This window comes from Globicephala melas, chromosome 2, assembly GCF_963455315.2.
Source record: "Globicephala melas chromosome 2, mGloMel1.2, whole genome shotgun sequence".
Lineage (NCBI taxonomy): Eukaryota > Metazoa > Chordata > Mammalia > Artiodactyla > Delphinidae > Globicephala > Globicephala melas.
Genome location: NC_083315.2, coordinates 62,013,575 through 62,037,466, shown reverse-complemented (window position 1 = coordinate 62,037,466; position 23,892 = coordinate 62,013,575). Strand labels below are relative to the sequence as shown.

The 23,892-nt window shown below is 36.4% G+C and overlaps 1 protein-coding gene across 1 annotated transcript in view; it reads left to right on the top strand.

Annotated features, from left to right (window-relative positions):
- ARIH1 (ariadne RBR E3 ubiquitin protein ligase 1) overlaps positions 1 to 23,892 on the top strand; it is a 117,642-nt gene that overhangs the window by 43,305 nt on the left and 50,445 nt on the right. The window contains exon 2 of the mRNA XM_030875053.3: positions 2,857 to 2,924. Coding sequence (XP_030730913.1) covers positions 2,857 to 2,924 — 68 coding nt within the window. The remainder of the gene's footprint in view (positions 1 to 2,856; positions 2,925 to 23,892) is intronic.

Sequence of the window (23,892 nt, the reverse complement as noted above, 5' to 3'; positions counted from 1 at the left end):
AGATTCCATAGTAATTTTTGAAGGACGAATAACAGGTTTGGAAACCTCTGGATCAGACCAGTTTTAATTAATTAATTTTTAATCTTTTGGCTGCTGCCATTCGGCATGTGGGATCTTAGTTCCCCAAACAGGGATTGAACCCACGCCTCCTGCATTGGCAGCACAGAGTCTTAATCACTGTACCACCAGGGAAGTCCCGAGACCGATTTTTGAACTCAGACACAGAAAAGGTATTTAGCAATATTAAGTCAAAGAGGGCATTTCCCCTCCTCTCCCTTTTTTCTCTTTGCAAGTTGAGAATTAACAATTCCTGAAACATTTTCCCCCAAGTGTGCTGTCTAGTGGCAGAGATTATATCATGCATTGGATGCCGCAAAGTTATATTTGCAAAATCCCAGTGGATACGACTAGACTTAATTTTCCCAATTAATAGGATTATTGCCCTTATTTTACATATGACTAAATGAATAACTATTTCAATTGTAGGCAAATCCTATTGTAAAAACCTGTTGTATCATATTTCTGGACACTTGACAATGTCTATATTCTGTACAAATATTACAACTTAGGATCAGCTAATAGGTTCCTTTTCACATATTAATTCTTCTAGATTGGGAGTGTCTTTCTCAAGTGTTAAAGGAGGATTCTTAAGGGAGTCTGGGTTCAAGAAGTAAGGAATACCTGGATGGATTAGCAAAATGTGCCTGGAGTGGAGGGTTGGGACTTATAATGTCTGCATCTTCGACTTTTTTGCCAAAGGGGAAGTGGATGTATGTGACTTTTTCTGTGAAAAATGGTATTATTGAGAATAATTGATAGGGATTTCTTTCATGACATTTTTATACAGGATTACTTTTTAACTAAATCAGTAGTTAACTAATACTGTTGTCTAACTATGGTGAAATAAAAGTAGTTTATATACGGAGGCCTTTTTTATAATGTTATTTGATGTAATAAAGTCATACATGAAGTACAAATAAGCAGACTCAGGTTTGACTTTCACTTCTGACATTGTAACTAGCTCTAGTATCTTTGAATGAGTTGGATTTCATCCATCTCTTAGTCCCTGTTGCCTTTTTTTTTTTTTTTAATTATTTATTTTTGGCTGCATTGGGTCTTCGTTGCTGTGCGTGGGTTTTCTCTACTTGCGGCGAGTGGGGGGCTACTCTTCGTTGTGGTACGCAGGCTTCTCATTGCGGTGGCTTCTCTTGTTGCGGAGCACAGGCTCTAGGTGCGCGGACTTCTGTAGTTGTGGCACGTGGGCTCAGTAGTTGTGGCACACGGGCTTAGTTGCTCCGCGGCATGTGGGATCTTGCTGGACCAGGGCTCAAACCTGTGTCCCCTGCATTGGCAGGCGGATTCTTAAACACTGGGCCAGCAGGGAAGCCCCCCATTGCCTTTATTCTTTATTCTTTTTTTTTTTTTTTTTTGCGGTACGTGGGCCTCTCACTGCTGTGGCCTCTCCTGTTGCGGAGCACAGGCTCCGGACGGGCAGGCTCAGTGGCCATGGCTCATGGGCCCAGCCGCTCCGCGGCATGTGGGATCTTCCCGGACCGGGGCACGAACCTGTGTCCCCTGCGTCGGCAGGCGGACTCTCAACAACTGCACCACCAGGGAAGGCCCCCCCACCATTGCCTTTTAAAAAAATTAATTTTTATTTATTTTATTTTTGGGGGCGTTGGATCTTTGTGCTGCACGCAGGCTTTCTCTACTTGCGGCGAGCAGGAGCTACTCTTCGTCGCGTTGCCCAGGCTTCTCATTGCAGTGGCTTGTCTTGCCCGGAGCACGGGCTCTAGGCGCGCGGGCTTCAGTAGTTGTGGCACATGGGCTCAGTAGTTGTGGCTCGCGGGCTCTAGAGTGTAGGCTCAGTAGTTGTGGCGCACGGGTTTAGTTGCTCCTTGGTATGTGGGATCTTCCTGGACCAGGGCTCGAACCCATGTTCCCTGCATTGGCAGGCGGATTCTTAACCACTGCGCCACCAGGGAAGTCCCCAGCCGAGGGCCTCCCCACCCCATTGCCTTTTTTTTTTTTTCTTGGATCTTTTATTTTTATTTTTTTTAACATCTTTATTGGCCCATTGCCTTTTGAGTTAAAATTCTGCTCACTAGTTTCAAGGGAAATGGAAGTATTTGTGACATCATTGAATGATAAGGCAGTCAACTTTGGGCTTATTTCATGGTGGTAGCCTTTCCTTCTAGAAACGAAATAGCAGCTGAAGATTATATTCTATAAATTATTTCATAGTACAGATATTTTGTTGTTTTCATTAAATATGTCTGAAGGACCTTCTGAATTAAAAATGGTTTGGATTCATTTGAACTATTCATTATGTAAAATTTTAGAAATTTTATTGATTTACAGTGTGCCGATGCGGCAGTCTGTTAAATCTAAATGCAAAAAGGTTCACTTTAATTAGCGCTTAATTATACAGTAGTTTTTCATTTCATTTTTTCTTGGCTTATTTTGAATTCTACTTTAGAATCCCATAGAAACCTGACATATTAGTGTGACAAACTATTTTTAAATAGTCTTGATCTTATAATTAAAACTTTGTATTTTCCTTTTTTTAAGATTTAATTTTATTTATTTTTTGTACAGCAGGTCTTATTAGTTATCTGTTTTATACATATTAGTGTATATGTGTCAATCCCAATCTCCCAATTCATCCTCCCACACACACCTTTCCCCCCTTGGTGTCCTCCATAAACAGTTTGTATTTTCTTAGGGGAATAAAGAAATATCTTAGGAAAGGAAATTTGGGTGGGGTGTTGTAGAACTTTAAATTCAACCTAAAAATTCACTAAATGTCAGTGAAGTGCTATTACCTTAAAATGACTTTTTTTCCCCCTTCTTTAGAATCCAGCAACTATCACAAGAATACTCCTTAGCCACTTCAATTGGGATAAAGAGAAGCTAATGGAAAGGTAAGGAACTATATTGTCAGCTTTATACTTAGAAGTAACACAGAGAGCCTGTTGAACTGAATTTATGAGACACAAGTAAGTATGTGAACAAACCAGTGTACAAGTGGTATTTGCTTTAATGTATTCCCCATCTGTAAGTTTTGCAATAAACTTAGTGTTAAGGGAGCTCAGGCTTAATATTTCTCCTTTTATTTTGGAGGTGAGGTGTGGGGGCTCTGCTTCTGTGTCTTCTAAAATGTATCCTCTTGAGTACTGAGAACTAAAAATACGTAAAGGGCTTGATATATTCGTGGAGCACACGAATAAGATCTTCCTTTAATTACTTAAAACCTTCATGCCCATAAACCTTTAAATCTACCTTAGGTGTAATAATGACATTTCTTCAGTAAAAACAAAGAAGTTACTCAGGGTATCCTTGCCACCAAAACAGCTGTTTGGACTGACTGGTTTGTTCTCTGGTTTCTGTGCAGGATTAAATTCCATTGGGTATTTTCTCTCTGGAAATGTTTCTGGTTCCAAAAGGGAAGAAATTACTGGGACTGGAGAATGATAATAATAGTGCCATTCTTTATCTTTTTCTCTTCCTTAAATTGGAAATTTGGGGCACTTTGTGGTAGGGTGAGAGCCTTTATTCTATCAGCCTTATTCTCTCAGTCTAAAATTAGCAATTTTAATTTTAAAATTACAACTAGTTTTTGTTATGAACTGAGAACCCAAATATGAGAAGTAAATGGAAAATATTTCCCATTTGATTTTTAAAATCAAAAGCACTCTGCAAAACAGATATTAAATAATACCAAGAATATTACCCAGTTTCTCACATCTTGCACCCCAGCTACAATTTAATAGTAACAACAATAATTCTTAATTATTGAGTCCTCTGTGCCAGGCATTATTTAATTTTATCCAGGTGATAGCTTTATGGAGCTACAAATTATCCCCACTTAATTGATATGGAAATTAAGAGCTTGATGTATTTATCTCAGTTTTGTAACACAAGGAGTTAGCACTCAAACTCAGGTTTGTTGGACTCCAAAGCTTATGTTCTTAAACACATACTATACAGCTTTCCCAAGGTTCATGAAGAATAAAATCCTTGACTAGTGTGATTTTTCTTTTTTTTCTTTTTCCCGTGGAGCTGACCGCCTTTTTTGAAGTCAGTGGTATTTCTTAATTTTGCTCATATTTATTTTCACACTTACTTTGTGACACAAGAAAGTTTAGGAAAAAAGTAGTTTTCATTGTTTACATCTGATACTCTTCACTGAACTAGACTTATTTACAGTTTGTTTCTTATTAATATATCTCTCCAAAGACATTCTCAAGTTTATCCTACAACACTGTTGACACTGCTGAAAGCATTTTTCAATTAACTATTGTAGAACTTAAGTGTGATGAGTATGAATTGAAAATTAGGCAGCTTCTGGGAACTTCTAATGTGTATGAACTTTTCAGTTTCTCCTTGTAATTTCAGTTTCTGTTTTAAAATCTTCTGGAGATATGTTATTGGGTACTTGTAAATTTTTAAATAGTGTTTTAAAATCATTATGCAATATCTTTTTGTGTCATTTAATGAGTTTCACATTACTATATCCTATGTTGTCTGATAGTAGCACTGCTACACTTTATTTCATAATTACTAATATGTTTATATTTCACTACTGATTTACCTTAATTTGTGCTTTATATTTACCGTGTTTTCTGTTTGGTTAGTTTCTTGGCTACTTTCTTGGTTTGATCAAGTTTTCTTTCCCTTTTTCCCCCCGTTATAATTTCGAAGTTATATATTTTAGCTTTTCTAGGGGTCACCCTTACAATTTGTATATGCATAGTTATATGTATATGTATATGCAAAGTTTATAACAATATTTAGTCACACTGTTTGTATCCATGCCCTGCATAAGACAAAAACTGTAGCATACTTTTCTTCTCTATCCTCCGTTCTTTCCCTCTCAGTTGGATAAGTTGATAATATTTGAATTTTTCATTTCATGTTAAGCATTTTTACTATCAATGTATTTAACTTCTGTTTTTTTTTGGCTAATTTGTTTCTTGCACCCTACTGTTTTCTCCAGATGTACTTTTTTTCCTTCTAGAATAATACATCCTTTAGTCATTTAAGTCAGGTTTCATATGTGATCAGTTTTTGAGTGCTGTAAGAGAAATCCTTAATATTCTGAAATTTTGGAGTAGGTTTTGAAAACATAGCTAGTTGGGCACTTTAAGTATGAGGACTCATGTTTTTGGTTTGGGAAATTCTTATCTGTTATTTCTTTAATATTATCTTTTCTCCATTCTCTTGGTGCTTTCTAGAATTCCTGTTGGTTACATGTTGAAACTTCTGGATTTTTTTCACCGTTTTTCAAAATGCTTCTTCTGTACTTATCTTTCTACTTTGGTCTGTGAAAGTTCCTCAGGTTTACCTTTAATTCACTAACTTGCTTTTCTTTCTGCCTCCATTCTGCTATTTAGCCATCTTGAATTGTTTATTTCAACCGTATCCAACATATTCATTTTATTCGTTTTGTGGATGCTGTCTTGACATATAACTGTTACACTAGAGTTTTCTTCTAGACTGTTTATCAATAAATAAACATAGAGAGGATTTAAAATATGAATTGGTATTTGGTGTACCGTTCAGAGTATATTATTTTCAAATTGATCACATTCTGGGCTATAATAAATTCCAAGAAAAATTGATATGTGTTCTATTTTCACTCTTGCAAAAAACTCTTAGAATCCCAAAATGAAATTATTAAAATAATTAGAACTAAATAATGAGAGGACAAATGTGGGATGTAGCTGAAGAGATACAGGGAGATTTACAGTCTTAGTATCTATAAGAAAAAAGATAAATAGGTAGAAAACAAAGTGAGGCTTTGAAACAGGAAGGTTAGAAAAATAAACCCAAAGAGAGTAGAATAGGTATTTAAAATGAAAGCAACATTAATGAATTAGAGAACAAAAATAAATAAAGCAGAAAGATGGCTCTTTGAAATGGATTTTTAAAAAGGGAAATATCAAGAGAATGAGAAAACAAGCCACAGACAGGGAGAAAATATTTGCAAAAGATATCTGTTAGCCAATATATACAAAGAATTCTTGGAACTCAACAGTAAGAAAAAGAACCAATTTTAAAATGAGCAAAAATCTTAATAGATACCTCACTAAAGAAGATACACAGATGTCAAATAAGCGTATGAAGATATATTTAACATCATACATCATCATTAGGGCACTGCTAATTAAAATGAAACTGCTAGTTAAAATTACCACTACACACCTATTAGAATAGCCAAAATCCAAAACACAGGGACTTCATTGGCAGTCCAGTGGTTAAGACTCCGAGCTTCCACTGCAGGGGCCATGGGTTTGATCCCCGGTTGGGGAACTAAGATCCTACATGCTGCACAGTGTGGCCAAGGGAGAAAAAAAAATTTCAAAACACACCACCAAATACTGATGAGGATGTGGAGCAACAGGAACTCTCACTCATTGCTGGTGGGACTGCAAAATGGTGCAGCCACTTTGCTTCCAATTTGGCAGTTTCTTACCATACAGTCCAGTCACGCATTTTGGTATTTACCCAAATGAGTTGAAAGCTTAAGCCCACCAAGACCTGCACATGGATATTCATAGCATCTTTAGTCATAATTGCTAAAACTTGGAAACAGTCAAGATGTCCTTCAGTAGGTGAATGGGTGAATAAACTGTGGCACATCCAGACAATGGAATGTAATTCATTGCTAAAAACAAATGAGCTATCAAGCCATGAAAAGACATGGAAGAACCTTAAATGCATATTACTAAGTGGAAGCAGCCAATCTAAAAAGGTTGCATACTGTATGATTCCAACTATATGGCATTCTGGAAAAGGCAAAATTATGGAAATAATGAAAAGATCGTGGTTAGAGGGAGGGAAGGATGAGTATGTGGATCAAAAGGGATTTTTAGGGCGGTGAAAGTGTTCTGTATGAAACTGTTATGATGGGTATATGTCACTATACATTTGTCTAAACCCATAGAATGTACACCCCCAAAACTGACCCCTAATGTAAATAAACTATGGACTTGGGTGATAATGATGTGTCAGTGTAGGTTCATTGATTGCATCAAATATACCACTCTTATGTGAGGTGTTGATGGTGGAAGAGGTTGTGTTGTGTGTGTGTGAGTGGCGGTGGGGTATATGGGAAACCTCTGTAATTTCTGCTTAGTTTTGGTTTGAGCTTGAAACTGCCATTAAAAAAGTAGGACTTCCCTGGTGGCGCAGTGGTTAAGAATCCGCCTGCCAATGCAGGGGACACGGGTTTGAGCCCTAGTCCAGGAAGATCTCACATGCCTAGGAGCAGCTAAGCCCGTGCGCCGCAACTACTGAGCCTGCACTCTAGATCCCGCGTGCCACAACTACTGAAGCCCACACACCTAGAGCCCGTTCTCCACAACAAGAGAAGCCACCACAATGAGAAGTCCGCGCACCGCAACGAAGAGTAGCCCCCACTCGCTGCAACTAGAGAAAGCCCATGTGTAGCAACGAAGACCCAACGCAGCCATAAATAAATGAATGAATGGATGAATGAATGAATAAATAAATGTAAAGTCTGTTTTGAAAAAAGGGAGGTAAATAAACCATTGGCAAATGTGATTCGGTAGGAGGAAAAGTCACAAATAAACAATATTGGCAATAATGCATAATTATGGTTAGGAAAAATATTTCAAAATTTTAAATTAATACTGTGTATACCACTTTTACCATTAAGTTTGAAAGCTTAGAAATGGAAATTACCGCTCCCCCCCCCAAAAAAAAATACAAAAACAACTGTGGAAAAATGTAATAAATATACTAAAAGATCCCTCTCCTTCCCCCAAAAGCACTAGATGATTTTATGGGCAAGTTCTGTCTTAATAAACCTTTAAGGAACTGCTAGTTTTTCTAGTTCTGAAAAACTATTTCAGAACATAGAAAAAGATAGGACATCATTAATTCATGTTAGCCAAATCAGAATAACCCTGGTTACAAAATTTGACAAAGACAGCATAAGAAAACCATCTTCATTATGAACATACCTTTTGAATTCATGGATAAAATAATTGAATTGAAAGAATTAATGGTCTAGTAGGATTTCTCCTAGGAATGCAAGAATGGGTCACCATTGGAGAAAAGATTTGTCTATAACATTTACTACAGGGTAATGAAGAGAAACCAAAAGGTAATTATAATGAATGCCAGCAATGTATTTAATAATATTGTGCATTTACCCCTGTGTTAGAAAAACTTTTTTGCAAACTAAAAAGATAATTTCTTAGCTTAATAAAGGGTATCAACTAATAATCTACAGCAAAATTATATTTAATTTTGAAACGTTAGTTACTGGCTGTCACCACCATTTAAATAAATGTATTGGAAGTTCTGATAAATAAAGTAAAACATGGAAAATTAAATAAGTGGCATGAAGATTGTTTTGGGGATAGGAGGATTATGGATTTTTTAAAAGATTCTTTATGCTTTTTTGTATTCTGTGAATTTTCCTCAATAATCACAGAAGAACGTTATAATTTTTAATGAAAACACTTTCTTTTTAAAAAAGGAAGAGAAATTCTATATAGACAATATAATCAATACCTAGGAGACACAAGAGAATCAATTGATAAACTATTAAAGTGGCTGTACATTAGAATCACCTGAGAATTTTTTTAAGTGCCAATGCCTAGGCCCCTTTCCATTCCTCCCTCTCCCCTCACCCCTCTCCCCTCACCCCATTAATACCCTTGGAAAATGAAAAGAAGTATGGAATGTAAGGAGGTTTAGCCTCGGTGACACTGTGCGCCTCCCAATTCGTGAGTATAAAAATGAAGGTATGATGATCTTGTAATTATTTAGGATCCCAGGAATTACAAAGTTAGACAATATGTCCAATAAATTTTGTTACATAACATTAAAAAAAGATCTTGCTTCCCAGTGGGTAACACAGAATGTATTCAAGTGTTATTTCGATTCATTTGACATACTTAAAGATGATTCTTAGTCAAAATTGTGAAGTGTAATTGTAAATTTAGTCCGCTCTGCTCTTCTTTCTTATTTCCATATACTAGGCATACAAATGTTTCTTTTATTTTATTCATTAGTGAGCCATAGTCCCAGCCCTGGAGGGAGGAATTCATGGTCCAGTGAGGGCAATAAAAGTATAAATAGATTCTTGCCAATAATTCTTCTTACTTGCCCCCCGGCCTTCTAGTCTACAGTTTAAACAGATCTGTGCTGATCCTAAAACCGAGTGATTTATTCTTTTTAAAAATACGTTTTGGTGCAGGTGGGGAGGGGCCATTTTAACTTTTTGGTCTCTTGCCTCTAGTAGCCGTTTTCCAGATCTTTGCTGTTTTCTTTCTTATCCAGCCTTCTGCTTTTCAACTCTATAGGTTTATTTCATTTCTGTTTTACAAATTAAATAGAATTTTCTCTATTCACTGGGTTTCTTCCCATGCTTCTACAGGTGAAGCAAAACAGAGAAAATCGGAGAATCAGAAATGCAGCAATAACAAATCTGTCCTTCTTTAAGGCCAACCTTTCCATCTGGGCTTTGATTCTATCATAATTTTTGTGGGATGTTCCTTCCATTATTTCATTTGTCATATGGTGAACCGTCTCCTGGTGTTATCAGTCAGGATTTTTAGTTGTAAACAAACTTTAAGAGGTTAAGTGGAAAAGACATTACATATTGAGAATCAGCCACGAAGTATGTGAGTCCAAGACAATGCCAGAAATCAGAGTCAAACTATTCTAATGGAAGAGCTGTTGCTGTTGCCATTGGGCACAGGCATCACAGCTCGTAGCATCAAATATTGGGCATGTGACACCATGACTAGTAAGTACTTCTGCTATTGCAGCCTTTGAAAGCTGGATATCTCCTTACCTCTTCGGTAGAATGAATTTCTCATTGACCCTTCTTCAGTACTATACATAAACTAAAGATCACCCTGCTCCTGCCAGGCATTTATCCTCCCAGCAGGAGAGACTGAGAAAGTGAGTTGTCCTTCTCTTTCTTTTTATGACAATTCCAGCTTCTGTCTGCCTTTCTGAATTTTCTCTTTATTTATTTAAATTAATTTATTTTTGGCTACGTCTTCGTTACTGCACATGGGCTTTTCTCTAGTTGTGGAGAGCGAGGGCTACTCTTCGTTGCGGTGCGCGGGCTTCTTATTGCGGTAGCTTCTCTTGTTGTGGAGCACGGGCTCTAGGCATGTGGGCTTCAGTAGTTGAGGCATGCAGGCTTAGTTGCTCCACGGCATATGGGATCTTCCTGGACCAGGGCTCGAACCCGGGTCCCCTGCATTGGCAGGCGGATTCTTAACCACTGCAGCACCAGGGAAGTCCCCTCTTTATTTCTTACACTACACGTTAGTAGTACAGAACTTTTAAGGTGGTCACCAAATTCATTTTTGTGTTGCCTCAACTTTGGAAATGTTTCCTTTATCTGACCACAGGGTTTCTGTGTGTGTCAATGTAGGCTGTTAGCTCCACAGCACTAGGGAGCACCTTTGGAATTATACTGTCATGGGCCCTCTCCTAGCATGCCTTTCTTATTGTCCTGTGTCCTGATTGTTCTTCAAAGCCCTGCTTAAGGTTTACATCTAAGATGACTTTTCTTATTTCTGAAGACAGTTAATTACTCTTTTCTTTGTGCTTTAATATGTATTTGGTTTAATATTTCACCACTTCTGTTAGAGTTCCTTGTGTAGAAAATACCTCACTAGTCTTTCATTCCTAGCACCTAACACAACTCCTAATATATATAGTTAGTGTTTAGTAAATATTTTAATTAAATTCAGCCCGTTCTAGGTTTTGTTTTCTACAATAGAACTTTTATTTAACTTATTACGTGCATGTAAATCAGATTTTCGTTTGGCAGGAGTTAGAGCCAAAACACCCCCACCACAGCCACCCTGTGCCAAATTAAGCTCCTTTAAAGTTGGTAACAAGTAAAAAGTCAGTTATCTTCTTTCCTGCAGCTGAGATTTCTTCTCTTACAGGTATTTTAAGACTCATTTTAGTTGACAGTATATAAGGTGAGTGTTAATGAGTTAACTGGCCTGTCTGAGGTGAGGGGAAATACAGGTGTCTGATGACTCACTACTTTAAATGGACTGGTATGATCAAAGAATCTTAAAAACTGATATCAGTCTTTTCCAGACTATGTTACAAATAGCTTTTCACTTTTCATTCTGAAGCATTAACACCCATTTAGTGATTAGGTACTAGAGTTAGCCCTTGTATGTTATTATGATAGTATGGAGCTTTCCTTAAGCACATTAATAATAGTATACCATTTCACAGTTAACTGCTGGAATGTGAAAGTAAATTTGGTTTGTCAGATGCCTGGCTTTTGTGATAGCATTCATTACTATTCTGTATAGTGAGGTCTCCTCTTTAAACAACTCAGGTATTATTGGGGAGCAGTGTGTGGAAAGCAGCAAGTGTACTGTCTTATTATACTATAGTGGTTAAGAACATGGATCTTTGCTCTACCACCTACTAGCTGTATGAACTTGGAGCAGTTTTTTCCTTTAGTTACCTGATGTGAACTTATTTCCTTTTATTTTTTATTTTTTAAATCCATTCTGTTGTCCCTAGTCTCCCTGCCATCTTGCTGCTTTATAAATTTCAAGAATGTTTTTGCCTATTAGTTATGTGTAAGACATTGAGCAGAAGTTTAGTGATGAAGAGGTACACGCAACAATGTATCATACGTAGTTTCTATCCCCAAGGTACTTAGATACAAAGTTTTATGAGAATACATAAAAGGTTATTTGTTTCTCTTTTTTTTCCCACTGCTGAATATGGTTGTCTTTATTTTTTTTCTTGCCTAGCCCTATCTAAACAAAATGAAACTACAGGACTGAAATTAACAACCCATTAAAATAAGTAATAAGGTATGAAAATTATGAAGCTTTTTTTTTTTTTTTCAGGTAATTAAGGGTAGTTATATTATTTAAAGTATGCAAAGTCCAGAGAGCCAGGGTAAGGTCTCCAAGGCTTCCTGGGGTAAGGGAGAGGGTCAAGGGGAACCTTGAAATTTGAAAGATAGAGGGAACACATGACATCAAAGTGTGGGCTAGAATTTCACTTAAAAAAAAATAAGATTTCTGAAAATATTGACAAGAGCAACAATAGTACCTGCACAGTAGGATTGTGAGGAAGGAGAGAGACTGCCTGTAGGAAAAAGGAAGCATATCTTTTTTTTTTTTTTCCCCCCCCCGGTGTGCGGGCCCCTCACTGCTGTGGCCTCTCCCGCAGCGGAGCACAGGCTCCGGATGCGCAGGCCCAGCGGCCATGGCCCACGGGCCCAGCCGCTCTGCGGCACGTGGGGTCCTCCTGGACCGGGGCATGAACCCGCGTCCCCTGCATCGGCAGGCGGACTCTCAACCACTGCGCCACCAGGGAAGCCCAGGAAGCATATCTTTACATTAAAATAAGACAAGTTTCACACTTAACTATGTTAATTATGATAGTGTTTCTACTATAGAGATCAGATGGTTAAAAGATGGTAGAAGGTAATGATTCTAAAAGAAAACAAAAACAACATGACCTTTTTTTCTACTTAGCCCAGAACTCATTCATTTTGTGCACTATAGAGAGTGATGTGTGAGGCGTTTTATCATTATCAAAGGGTGCATCAAAATAGATGATTTTTTCCCCTGTGTGTTTTTCACTGTAAAAGACGCCTGTTTTTTATGGCAAGCTTAAAAAACTTGTTAAAAAGGTTTGGTTTTCAACACATACAAAAGGTTATTAAAATCTGAAATAAAAATGCTGCTGTGGCTCAGATCTTGGCCTGCTAGTCTGCATGCAGAACTCTGGCCCACGCAGACAAAGAGGCACGTGGAGCTTTTCCCTTCTGGCTCCATAAAAGGCTATTTCTGACTTAGGTGAGAAAGAATTTATTGATGAGATGGCATTTGATTGGACCTGGAAGGGCGGTGGGTGGAAGGGCAATGTGGAAATCTGGGCATTTCAGGTTCAGAAAATAAGTTGGTGTGGAGGGAGTTCAAGGAACATATATTGAATGGTAATGAGATTTAGAGTGGTTAGAGTACATGAAGAATAGAGGGGAAATGATTGGATGTGTTTAGTAGGAAGGACCTTGAATGCTTAGCAAATAAATTTGGACTTCTTTCCTATTGAGTAAGTAGTTTTATGCAGAAATGTAATACAAGAGCATTATTGTAGAAAAAAATCTTACAGTAGCAGTATGAGCTGATTGGAGGCAGGAAGGCGAATTGGAAGACTATTTCAATAATACAGATAAAAGGAAAATGTTGGCTTGACTTACGTTGGTGACAGTTAATTGAAAGCAGAGTGTTGATGTAAGAGATGTGAAGGGGTTTTAACTGAGACAGAAAATACAGGAGATTGGGAAACTTCTGGTAATTTGGACTATTCCATCCACTAAATACAATAATACAAGCTAGATGAAATATTGAAACATCTTTTAAAAAATCAAGAACATCAAAGAATGGACTTCCCTGGTGGCGCAGTGGTTAAGAATCTGCCTGCCAGTGCAGGAGACATGGGTTCGAGCCCTGGTCTGGGAAGATCCCACATGTCGCGGAGCAACTCAGCCCTTGCACTACAACTACTGAACCGGCGCTCTACAGCCCACGAGCCACAACTACTGAGCCCATGTGCCACAACTACTGAAGCCCGCATGCCTAGAGCCTGTGCTCCGCAACAAGAGAAGCCACCGCAGTGAGAAGCCCGTGCACCGCAACGAAGAGTAGCCCCCACTCACCACAACTAGTAGAAAGCCCACGCACAGCAACAAAGACCCAAAGCAGCCGAAAATAAATAAATGAATACATAAATTTAAAAAAAAAGGACATCAAAGAATTAGAAAAATAGGAATTACAGCCTTAAGGTCCAAGAGAATGTGGAAATCTAGACAAATGAGCCAAGCACCGCAGTCTGCTTTGTCCTAGAAGTATGTGCTGATCCAGAAGAGGTGGCCAAGAGACTGAGCTGTGATTTTTGTTGGCCTTTGGTTAGTGGGAAAAAAGTTGGAGTTCTCGGCCCACCAAGAGTGGAGATTAGGTAAACCAGCTCCTCTGAAGACTGAAGATATATTCACGTCATCTGGGTGGCCCAGAAAACCTTAAGCCTTGAACTTAGATTAAGATGGTCCCAGGCTGTTAATGTACCCAGGCACAGAAGCAAGTGTAAATCTTTTCGAGGGAAAGAACAGTAAGGCCTCAGACTACTTCCTCAAATTATTTTTGTAATGAAAACATACTAATTTGGGACTCCAGATGTTAGAATTAGTCAGACATAGACTAAAATGGGTATGCTATCATAAGGGAACTAGAAAGTATGAGCTGTTGTACAGATTTGAAAAAACAACTTATTAGACAAAATAAGCAAAATTGACTCAGTGGATTAATTTAACAGCAGGTTGGACAAAGCTAAAGAGAGGTTTAGTGTACTAGAAGATCAAAACACTTCAGAATTAAGCACACACACTAAAAGATGGAAAATACACAAGAGAAGTTAAGAAAATAGAAGATAGAACAAGAAGGTCTCCATTGAGTTTAGAAAAAGAGGAGAAAATGGGGCAGAGATGATATTCGAAGGTAAAATGGCTAATTTTCCAGATTAGTAAGAGACAAAATTGCCCTAAGAAGCTTAACAGTTCCCGTGCATAATAAAATACTGTTTCATTGATTCTAAGATGTAGTTTTTCACATCTTAGAAATCTGTCTGAAATCTGAATGCATCTTTCAATTGACGGCACCTTACAGTCCAGCAAGATTGAAAATGTGACTTACGTGAAAATTTTCCCATTTCACTTTCTGATAAGATCATGAAATTTTGGTACCAAAGCATATTATTTTATTTTTTAAAATTAATTAGTTAATTTTGGCTGCACGGGGTCTTTGTTGCTGCTCGTGGGCTTTCTCTAGTTGCCCTGAGCGGGGTCTACTCCTCATGGCGGTACGCGGGCCTCTAATTGCGGTGGCCTCTCTCATTGTGGAGCGCGGGCTTCAGTTGTTGTGGCTCGTGGGCTCTAGAGCGCAGGCTCAGTAGCTGCGGCACACGGGCTTAGTTGCTGCACGGCATGTGGGATCCTCCTGGCCCAGAGCTCGAACCCGTGTCCCCTGCATTGGCAGGCAGATTCCCAACCACTGCACCACCAGGGAAGCCCCCCAAAGTATTTTAGATTTTATGAAATATGGTAAAAAATCCACATTTTAAAACATCATAGTGAAACTATAAAAATAAAGAGAAAACCATAAAAGCAATGAAGATGCAAGAAAGATTACTTTTAAAAAGTGTGAAAGTGTGTGTATATGTAATGTATATAGAGGGAAAAATAGATATAGAAAGTGTATATTATACTTACATTCTTCTAGAGAACAGCTGACTTCTCAATAGCAAAAGTGGAAGTGATGGTAGGATGATACCTCAGTACGTGAAAGAAAATAAGTGCTAAGCTAGAATAGTGTAATCATGGAAAATGTATTTAGAAACAGTGCTACCTTTTAATTAATATAGATGGCTTTATGTTGTACCTACCCTTTATATTTTTTTAAGCCAATATTTAAAATTCTATCAGTGTTGATTAAAGTCTCAAATATTCATAATTGCTATTTAAGCAACTATTTGAATGTTAAGGGGAAAAATTGTGGAATGCAGCCTAATTTCTGCTAAAAAGTGTATAAATGAGTGTTAATTGCATGTATCAGGATAGTAATGAGCTAAGCATTCATCTTAAGCCTCAAGTTAATGAGCTAGATGTGTCAAGATAGAAAAAGAGCAACAAAATAAATTAAGAGAAAATAGAAGAAGAAATAACAGAGCAGACTTTAATAAAATGGAAAAGAAACATACAGTAAAGGGGACTAAGAAGCCAAAAGATGAGATTAGCCAAGAAAAGAAAATACAAATAATATCAGTAATGAAAAGGAATGTCACTTTGGATCCTGCAGATACTTAAAAAAACCCACAAAAACCCAGCCTTATAAGATATTGTGAATAACTGTGTTGAAATTTGAAATTTTACATGAAATGGATAAGTTCTTAGAAATTTGCAATTCATAAAAATTTACATAAGAAATAAAAAACCCATATGGGGCTATAACTATAAAGTGAAATTTTCTATAAAGTCCAAGTCCAGATGGATATACTAGAAATTTCTACCAACATTTAATGAGACAGTAGCTCTAACCTTATAACTTTATATTAGAAAACAGAAAAAGAGGATCTTTTACCTTCTTAAGTCTATCACAATCTTGATACAAAAACCCAAAGAAAAATTACAGGTTTTATCATGTAAATAGATGCAAACAAAAGGAAACAAAAACCCAAAGTATTTGCAAATTGAATTCAGCAATACATAAAAAAGATAATATTCCAGCATGGCCAGCTGAGATTTATCCCGGGAATGCTAGGTTGGTTTAACCTGAAACAATTAAATATGGTTGGTCAGTTAACAAATTAATGAGAATAATATTTCAGTAGATGCAGAGGAGCAGTTGCTAAAAATTAGTAATCATTCATGATTTTAAAAAGAAACCATTAGCAAACTGGGCATTAAAAGGAACTTTCTTAATCTAATAAATCTGTAAAAACATCTGTAGGAGATATCATAGTTCATGCTGAGATGTTGAAAATATTTCTTTTAGATGGAGTTCAAGACATGGGTGTCTGTTATCTTCACTTATGTTCAACATTCAATTCATACTGAAGGAGATCCTAGCCAGTAGTATACCGAAAATAATAATAATAAAGTATAATGGTTGTAAGGCAGATGCTAAATAGTTAATATTCACAGATGATATGAATTGTTTACATTGAAAATCCAAAGGAGTCTACAGATAAGTTGTTAAAATAAATGATTTTAGAAAGAAATGTAAAATTTTTATTTTTTTCTCTTAGCATTTACATGCATATCTTTGACCCAGTAATTCCACTCACAGATGATATATGTACCTAACAGAAAGAAATATGCATGTCTAAACTGAAAGTTGTATATAAGGATGTTCATAGCAGCGTTACCCATACCAGCTCCAAACTACAAACAACCCAAATGTCTATAGATAGATACACAATTGTGGTATATTTATATAACTGTTCAGCAATTAAATATAAATGAACTAGAGCTACGAGTGACTACATAGATGAATCTTAAAAACTGTTATATTGAGTGAAAGGAAAACAAATTTCACAGAATACTTATCCCCTATATGGTTCTGTTTATATGAAATTCAAAAACAGGCAAAAATAAGTTATATTCTTTAAGGGTGCATATTTAGGTGGTAAAACTATAAAGAAAAATGGGGTAATGATTATCTCTGGGGGAAAAAGGAGCTTGTTACTGAGAAAGGGATGTTTGGAGGGTTTCTGAAGTACTAGCAGTTTTCTAGTTCTTGTCCTGGGTTGTATGATGCCCCCTGGATCTCCTTATTCCCTGAATTCTTATCACATTTACTGTTAAGTCATTCTGACTTCCTGAAGTTAGGTACTATTTTCTATACTTCCCTAAGCATTCTCCTCCTACCTCTTGCATACTTAGAATGACATACTGCAAATAGCTGTAGGTCTCTTTCTGTTAGTCAAAGCAATTAATGTTACCGCTAACTAGCACAGTTCCCACATATAGTTTGGTTAATCTGCGAGGGAACCATGTAAAAATGATCTTAATTATATACTGTCTCATATTTTGATAGCTTATTCTTGGTTTTAGCCTAGCGAGATTTTTAAACATACTTTGGTTTATAGGCTCTTAACATTGACAACCTGTGGGCTTCCGTTAAATATATTGAAACACCATTATCAGAATAATAAAAGGGTATTTCTTTTTGTACTCAAAGAAATCATTTTTGTCTTTAATTGGAATCAGACCCATTATTGCATAAATCACAAGTAGTTTATTTCATTTTATTTACTGAGTTGTGCTGTTCATGTGTAACAGGAAGAAAAGATCATTGAGCTGAGCAGAGCAGAGGGTTTAGACTTCCCTTGCATGCACATATCTGGACAGAGGGCACAGAAACCACTGTCTTTGTTTTCTTTCAAGTAAAACATAGTTTTTTTTTTTTTTTTTTTTTTGCGATACGCGGGCCTCTCACTGTTGTGGCCTCTCCCGTTGCGGAGCACAGGCTCCGGACGTGCAGGCTCAGCAGCCATGGCTCACGGGCCCAGCCGCTCTGCGGCATGTGGGATCCTCCTGGACCGGGGCATGAACCCGTGTCTCCTGCATTGGCAGGCGGACTCTCATCAACCACTGCACCACCAGGGAAGCCCAGAGTAGAACATAGTTTTAAAAAATAGTATTGGTTCTTGTCGTTTTGGGGGCCATGGTCTCTTTTGAGAAATTAATAAAAGCTTTGGATCCTCAGGGGAGGAGAATGAGCATGTGTAAATAAGTTAGAATGTTTTGGGTACTGTACAGTTGTTGAAGTGCCAGGGGTTTCAGGTTAGAAGAACTTGGTAAATTGGAATAATCATAATCAAGCCAAAGAACATGGACAACTACCAGTGAAGATGACACAAGCGTATTTAAGTGTGGCTGGAATACCCAGTGAAACGAGCATCTGTGTCTTCTGAGGCCTCTAGTGTAGAGTTCTCTCTTCTCTGTTATGAAGGGAATAGTTAGTTATTAGCTTCTTCTTACAATGTCCGGCGTAGTATCAGATCTGCCTTGAAAGTTCATATGAGAATGAAGTCTTATTCTTCCCAAAAGTCTTTTAATTAGCAAAATATTAATAATAAATAAAGCTGGATGGTGGGTATGTGGGAGTTCAAGTTATTTTTCTTTTGGCTTTGTGTATTTAAATTGTTCTGTAATAAATGGGAATGGGAGCCTTTTTGGAAGATGGCATAGTTATTGTGTTTCTGTTATGATTTTGCTAATTCAAGCCTGGATGGAGTTATCTTAGATCTGTTTTGCTGTGGTTAGTTTTCTTAATACACTTGCCTTCATCAAGGCTTAGAACCAAAAGGATAAAGTATGGAAGAACACAGAAAGGTCCTTAAAAATTATACAATAAGGTTTTTGTACTGCAACTTGAAAGTAATATTATCAGTATTTAGTAACTTTTTTGTCAAGTGGTCTTTTGTTTAGTAGTAAGCAAGCTCAGGAGATTTTTTTTAGTGTCCTGCTGGGTTTTTGGTTTTGTTTTGTTTTAGGTTGCATTTTCCCCTATAGGGGAAAAAAATATATCAGAATCTCAAAAAGTATTTCTTTCTTAAAAATACATAATCAGTGCATTTACTTAGCTATAAACCATGTATAATAATATTAAAATATGAGCTAAATTTATCTTTTAGACTAGCATAAAAAAACCCAAAACTTTGAAAGCAAGTTTTTATAGACTTGTGTATGTCCTCATTAGATCTTTTTTCTTATGAGGACCAAAAGTCTTCCTTAGAAAAAAAGATTTTCTATCCCTAAATCCTTAGTTAACTAGTTCTCTGGGATTCTGAACTTTACTTAGTAGAGGTTCATGTATTTGCTAGTTAACCTTACATTCTAATTTTAGTCCTTTTGAAAGAATACCTTTAAAAACCACAAAGAATGTGGTAAATCTTTTAATATGTTTAACGTTTACCTTCTACTTCAGGAGCCCTTTTTAAATTTAAATTTTTATCTAAGTAACACGATTAAAGTTATTGAAAGGTTTTAAGTTTTATTTTAAGGTTTAAGGGGATTGTAAATGAAAAATAGTGCTCAAATTATCAGTTCTAATCTCATTCCCCAAAAGAAAAAGAACTCTTCAGTAATTCTTAATGACTTGCATATACTACCATACAGTATTAGATCTACTGGCTTCTTTCTATGGAAGATGAGGAATAAGCTGTGAAAATAATGTTTATATGTAAAGACTGGAGAAAGCCTTATCTCCTGGTGTGTCTCCTCTCTTTTTCCGTTTTGCTGGTTTAAGACACGTTTTCATTCATTATTATTTTTGCTTTTTATAAATATGGCAGTTTTTATTCATCCTTAAGATATAAATAAATATCTTTTCCTTTGCGCCTTTGATATTTTTCCTTAAATATACCTTTTCTAAAAGTGGAAAGAATTACACCGTTTAGAAGCAGGTTAATGGGGCAAAGGATGGTTGAAATGGCAGTTCCTAGAAGAGATGTTGATGTCACAGATCTTTTTTAGTGCTTTGTCAGAACATACAGTATAGAATAATTGTAACTGTTTTGTTGCCTTTTGAAATTGAAGTCTGGTACCCATAAAATGCCACATGAGAACGTGAAACAAAAATTATTTGGTTATTTAGAAGTAAAAGTTCATTTACTTCTATACATGTTTATTTGTGGAGATATATATATATGGAATTATTTTTATAAATTTTCATATATATGTTTGTGTGTTTTAGCTCTCTCTCAGGCTTATAGTAGTAGATAAGTGATGTATAAAAATATATGGGAGCATTAAAGACCTATAAGGAGAATTGAACTCTGGTAACCCAAAAATAAGCAGTAGGAAAGCCCAGTATATAACTTTAAATTAGCTTAACAGTTTTGCTTTTCCGATTTTGTTGTGAAAATAAGTACAACATCAACAGTGATCTTTTTATGAAGTATGAAGCCCTAGTGGCTTTTAAAATAAACTCATAATGACAAAATTAAATATTGACATGGCAAACAGTGATGCTAGTCATTCAGAATTCAAGAAGAAACTTTAGCCAGTGATATACCCCACCTGCCATGTCTCTCCTCTCCATAACCAGACATAGTTTTTAAGCTGTAACTCCTCCTGCCTTGAAATTTAATTCTGGTTATGTGGTATATTTCTGTCTAATAGTCAAGGAAAATGAAAAATTAAGATCTAGATTTTCTGGAAGGTTGGCTGATTAAGTGCCAGTTTGCTTAACTATATTTATATAAACATAGTGAATGAACAGAAAGAACCTTAGAGAAGAGGATTTATAATCTCTACTGAAGAACCTCTCAAATCGCCCTTCTAACAATCTTTTTGGTGGTAGGTCTTGCAGGATCTTAGTTCCCCCATCAGGGATCGAACCCAGGGCCCTGGCAGTGAGAGCACAGAGTCCGAACCACTGGACCTCCAGGGAATTCCCAGCCATTCTAAAAATCTTTAATCTAAGCCATGTGAGATATGGGGTGGGGATACTCTAATCATGCCCTTGCCCCACCAAGGAAAGGCTGGACTGAAGGAAAAACCACACTGCTATTCTGTTTTTCTTTTCATCAGTATGATTTTCTCAAAAGGATGGGCAAATTTTGCAGGAAAGGAGGGCAGCAGTGTCCTACCATAATCTTTGCAGCTGTTGACCAAAGTCAGTGAAGCAGAGAGAAATATGTGTGTTAACTCATTAAACAAGGTACCTGAACTTCAGTGCTTCACATTGAATTAGTCTCTCTTCATTTTGGTCTGTTTTTCACAGGCAAGGGTATATGTAAGAGCCAGCAAACTGAAGGAACTTTCAAATATATAGTGACCAGGTATACAAACTGTGGGGAGTTAAGAATCCACGTGTATTCTTGAGCACAGTAGTAGTCCTTAAGAAAACTATCATAATTAGCAGGCTGAAAAAACCTTTGTTCTTTTAAGAAGATTAAAGTAAACATAGACTCTATGAGATAAGGGATCAAAGATAAATTGATGAAACAACAGAACAAGACGAAAAGGAAGCGGACAGAACTAAGAAAAAAGATAAAGGGACAAGCAGTAATCTTGCAGAAGATAAAACCACATTGGCAACAGCAAGAAATAGAGCAGATACTATGGAAAATGGAGATACGCAAGAGAAGAAAAGGACAAAGAAGGAATTAGTAGATGGTAGACAAGGAGGAAAATTAGCAAAGCCTGGGTACATATCAAGCAGGTCTTAATAACTAAAAGCTCTTGAAGTAATTACTACCTGAATGGCATTTCAAAAGAGAAAGTTAAATGCTAAGATAAACCGTACAGAACTAAACTTAAAGAATGAAGAAACCTTGTCTACCTGTCAGTTGAAAAATGATTTGAATTATAAAATGAGAATTATTTTGATCACAGACTTCAATAACAACGGGTACCAGAAGAAAATGGAGGCTGTCAGTATAGAGAATATTGGGGGTAGGGTGGGTAGGATTTTGGCCAAAGTGAGCTTTTGAATACAATTAAACATTTTAATTATGTCTAAGTAATTAATTAGGGCTATCAAGCTTAGGAAACAAAAAGCAGTTTTTACTATTCTTGAAAGAAAAGCTATATAATGTCAAAACAGTGTAATAAGTGAAAAAATTATGTAAAATGATAATCAACTGGGAAAAGCTTCAGGAAGTTCCAAACAAAACTATAGGGTTAAGTGTAGGGTCATATAATACAAGGACAATCAATGTGTTATTGTAAGTTGGCGAAATAGGTTTAAGTACCCATTTTAAGTTATGTTTAGTAAAAATAAATTAGACTTCAGTATCTTTCAGAAAACCATAGCAGAGTCATTGGTGGACAAAGCAAGTAATAAATAAAAATAAAGAACAAATTTTAAAATGTTACATTTCTGTAAAATGGAACTTAAATGAAAAAAATTTCTAGGCCTGCCTGCTGTGATCAGCAATATGAGTGGATTCTTCAACTCCCCATTCTGTTTACCTGGGCTGTATTTGAAAGCTGTTTGCCTTCTATAATGGACCAAAAACTATAAACTCTAATATATTGCTATCTTTAAGAAATATTCCTAAATAAAGGAATTCAGATTTATTATCAGGTAACATTAAGAAGTCACTCTTTTCTTTAAAAAGAAATTGAACGCTTATAGTAAGATTCTTCTAGGTACTAGGACTACCTCAGTAATAAAATAGTCCTCATGGGGTTTACATTCTAGCAGGAAAAACATAAAATGGCGATTACAGAGTTAGTAATGTGATATGTTGCACTGGAGTACAAAGTACTGTGAGGATGTAATACAAGGGAACCTTACCTAATTGGAGGGGGAGGAGCTGTCGAAGAAGATTTGTTTGAGGAAGTGCAGTTTAAGCTGAGACCTAAGTAAATGGTTAGACATTTGGCTTAAAATAAAATGGAATCCCTGCTTTTCCCCTTACTACACAAAAATAATTTCCATGTGGATCAACAGTTTTAATGGAAACAGTTTAAAGGAATGACCTAAATCATGAATGAATTTTTTTAGTCTTTGGGTATAGAGATCTTTTTAAAAACTTCATATGAAATCCATAAATCACAACAGTGTCGCATCGTAAATTTGCCTACATAAAAATTAAAAGTGGCAATTAAACACCATTAAGCAGGATTCAGAGGCAAGTTAGAAGCTGTGGGAAGAAAGCAATCCATAAAACAAAGGGTTACTCTTCCTGTTTACATACTGAACTCATAAAATAATAGCAAAATCTTCACAGAAAAATTAGTGAAGTTCAGCTTCACTAATAAAGAAATGCAAGTTAGGTCTAATTATTTTCCCCCCATCAAATGGGACAAGATTTTAATCTAGGATTGTTATATGTGGAACATCTCTAAATGTCTTTCAGTATAAGGTTGGTTAAGTAAATTATAGTATATACCTGCTGGGAAATATTATGCAACAATGAAAAATATTGTAGACCCACCCATGCTCATGACAAAGATGTTACATATTGTTCAGTGAAGAAAGCGGGTAATAAGCCTGGAATATGAGATTACATGAAATATGCACATGTCTGTTTGTCTGTATTTGCATAGAATGCTGTCGAGTCTGTTCACCAAAGTATAAGGAGTTGCTAATTTTGTGTAGTTAAGTTTTAGATGCCGAGAGTTTGTCTTTTTTTGTGAGCATGAATATATTTTTTATAAAAGCAAGGGGCTTAGCTGGTTTACCTATTCATACTAAGTGTTAGCTTCATACATTTTCTGTTTTTCAGATAAAACTTACATCTTAGGTTTTTTTCAGAGATAACCTTTGTAGGAGAGCATTTGATTTATCTGCTCTTTATATTTTGATCAGGGACAACTTCATATGA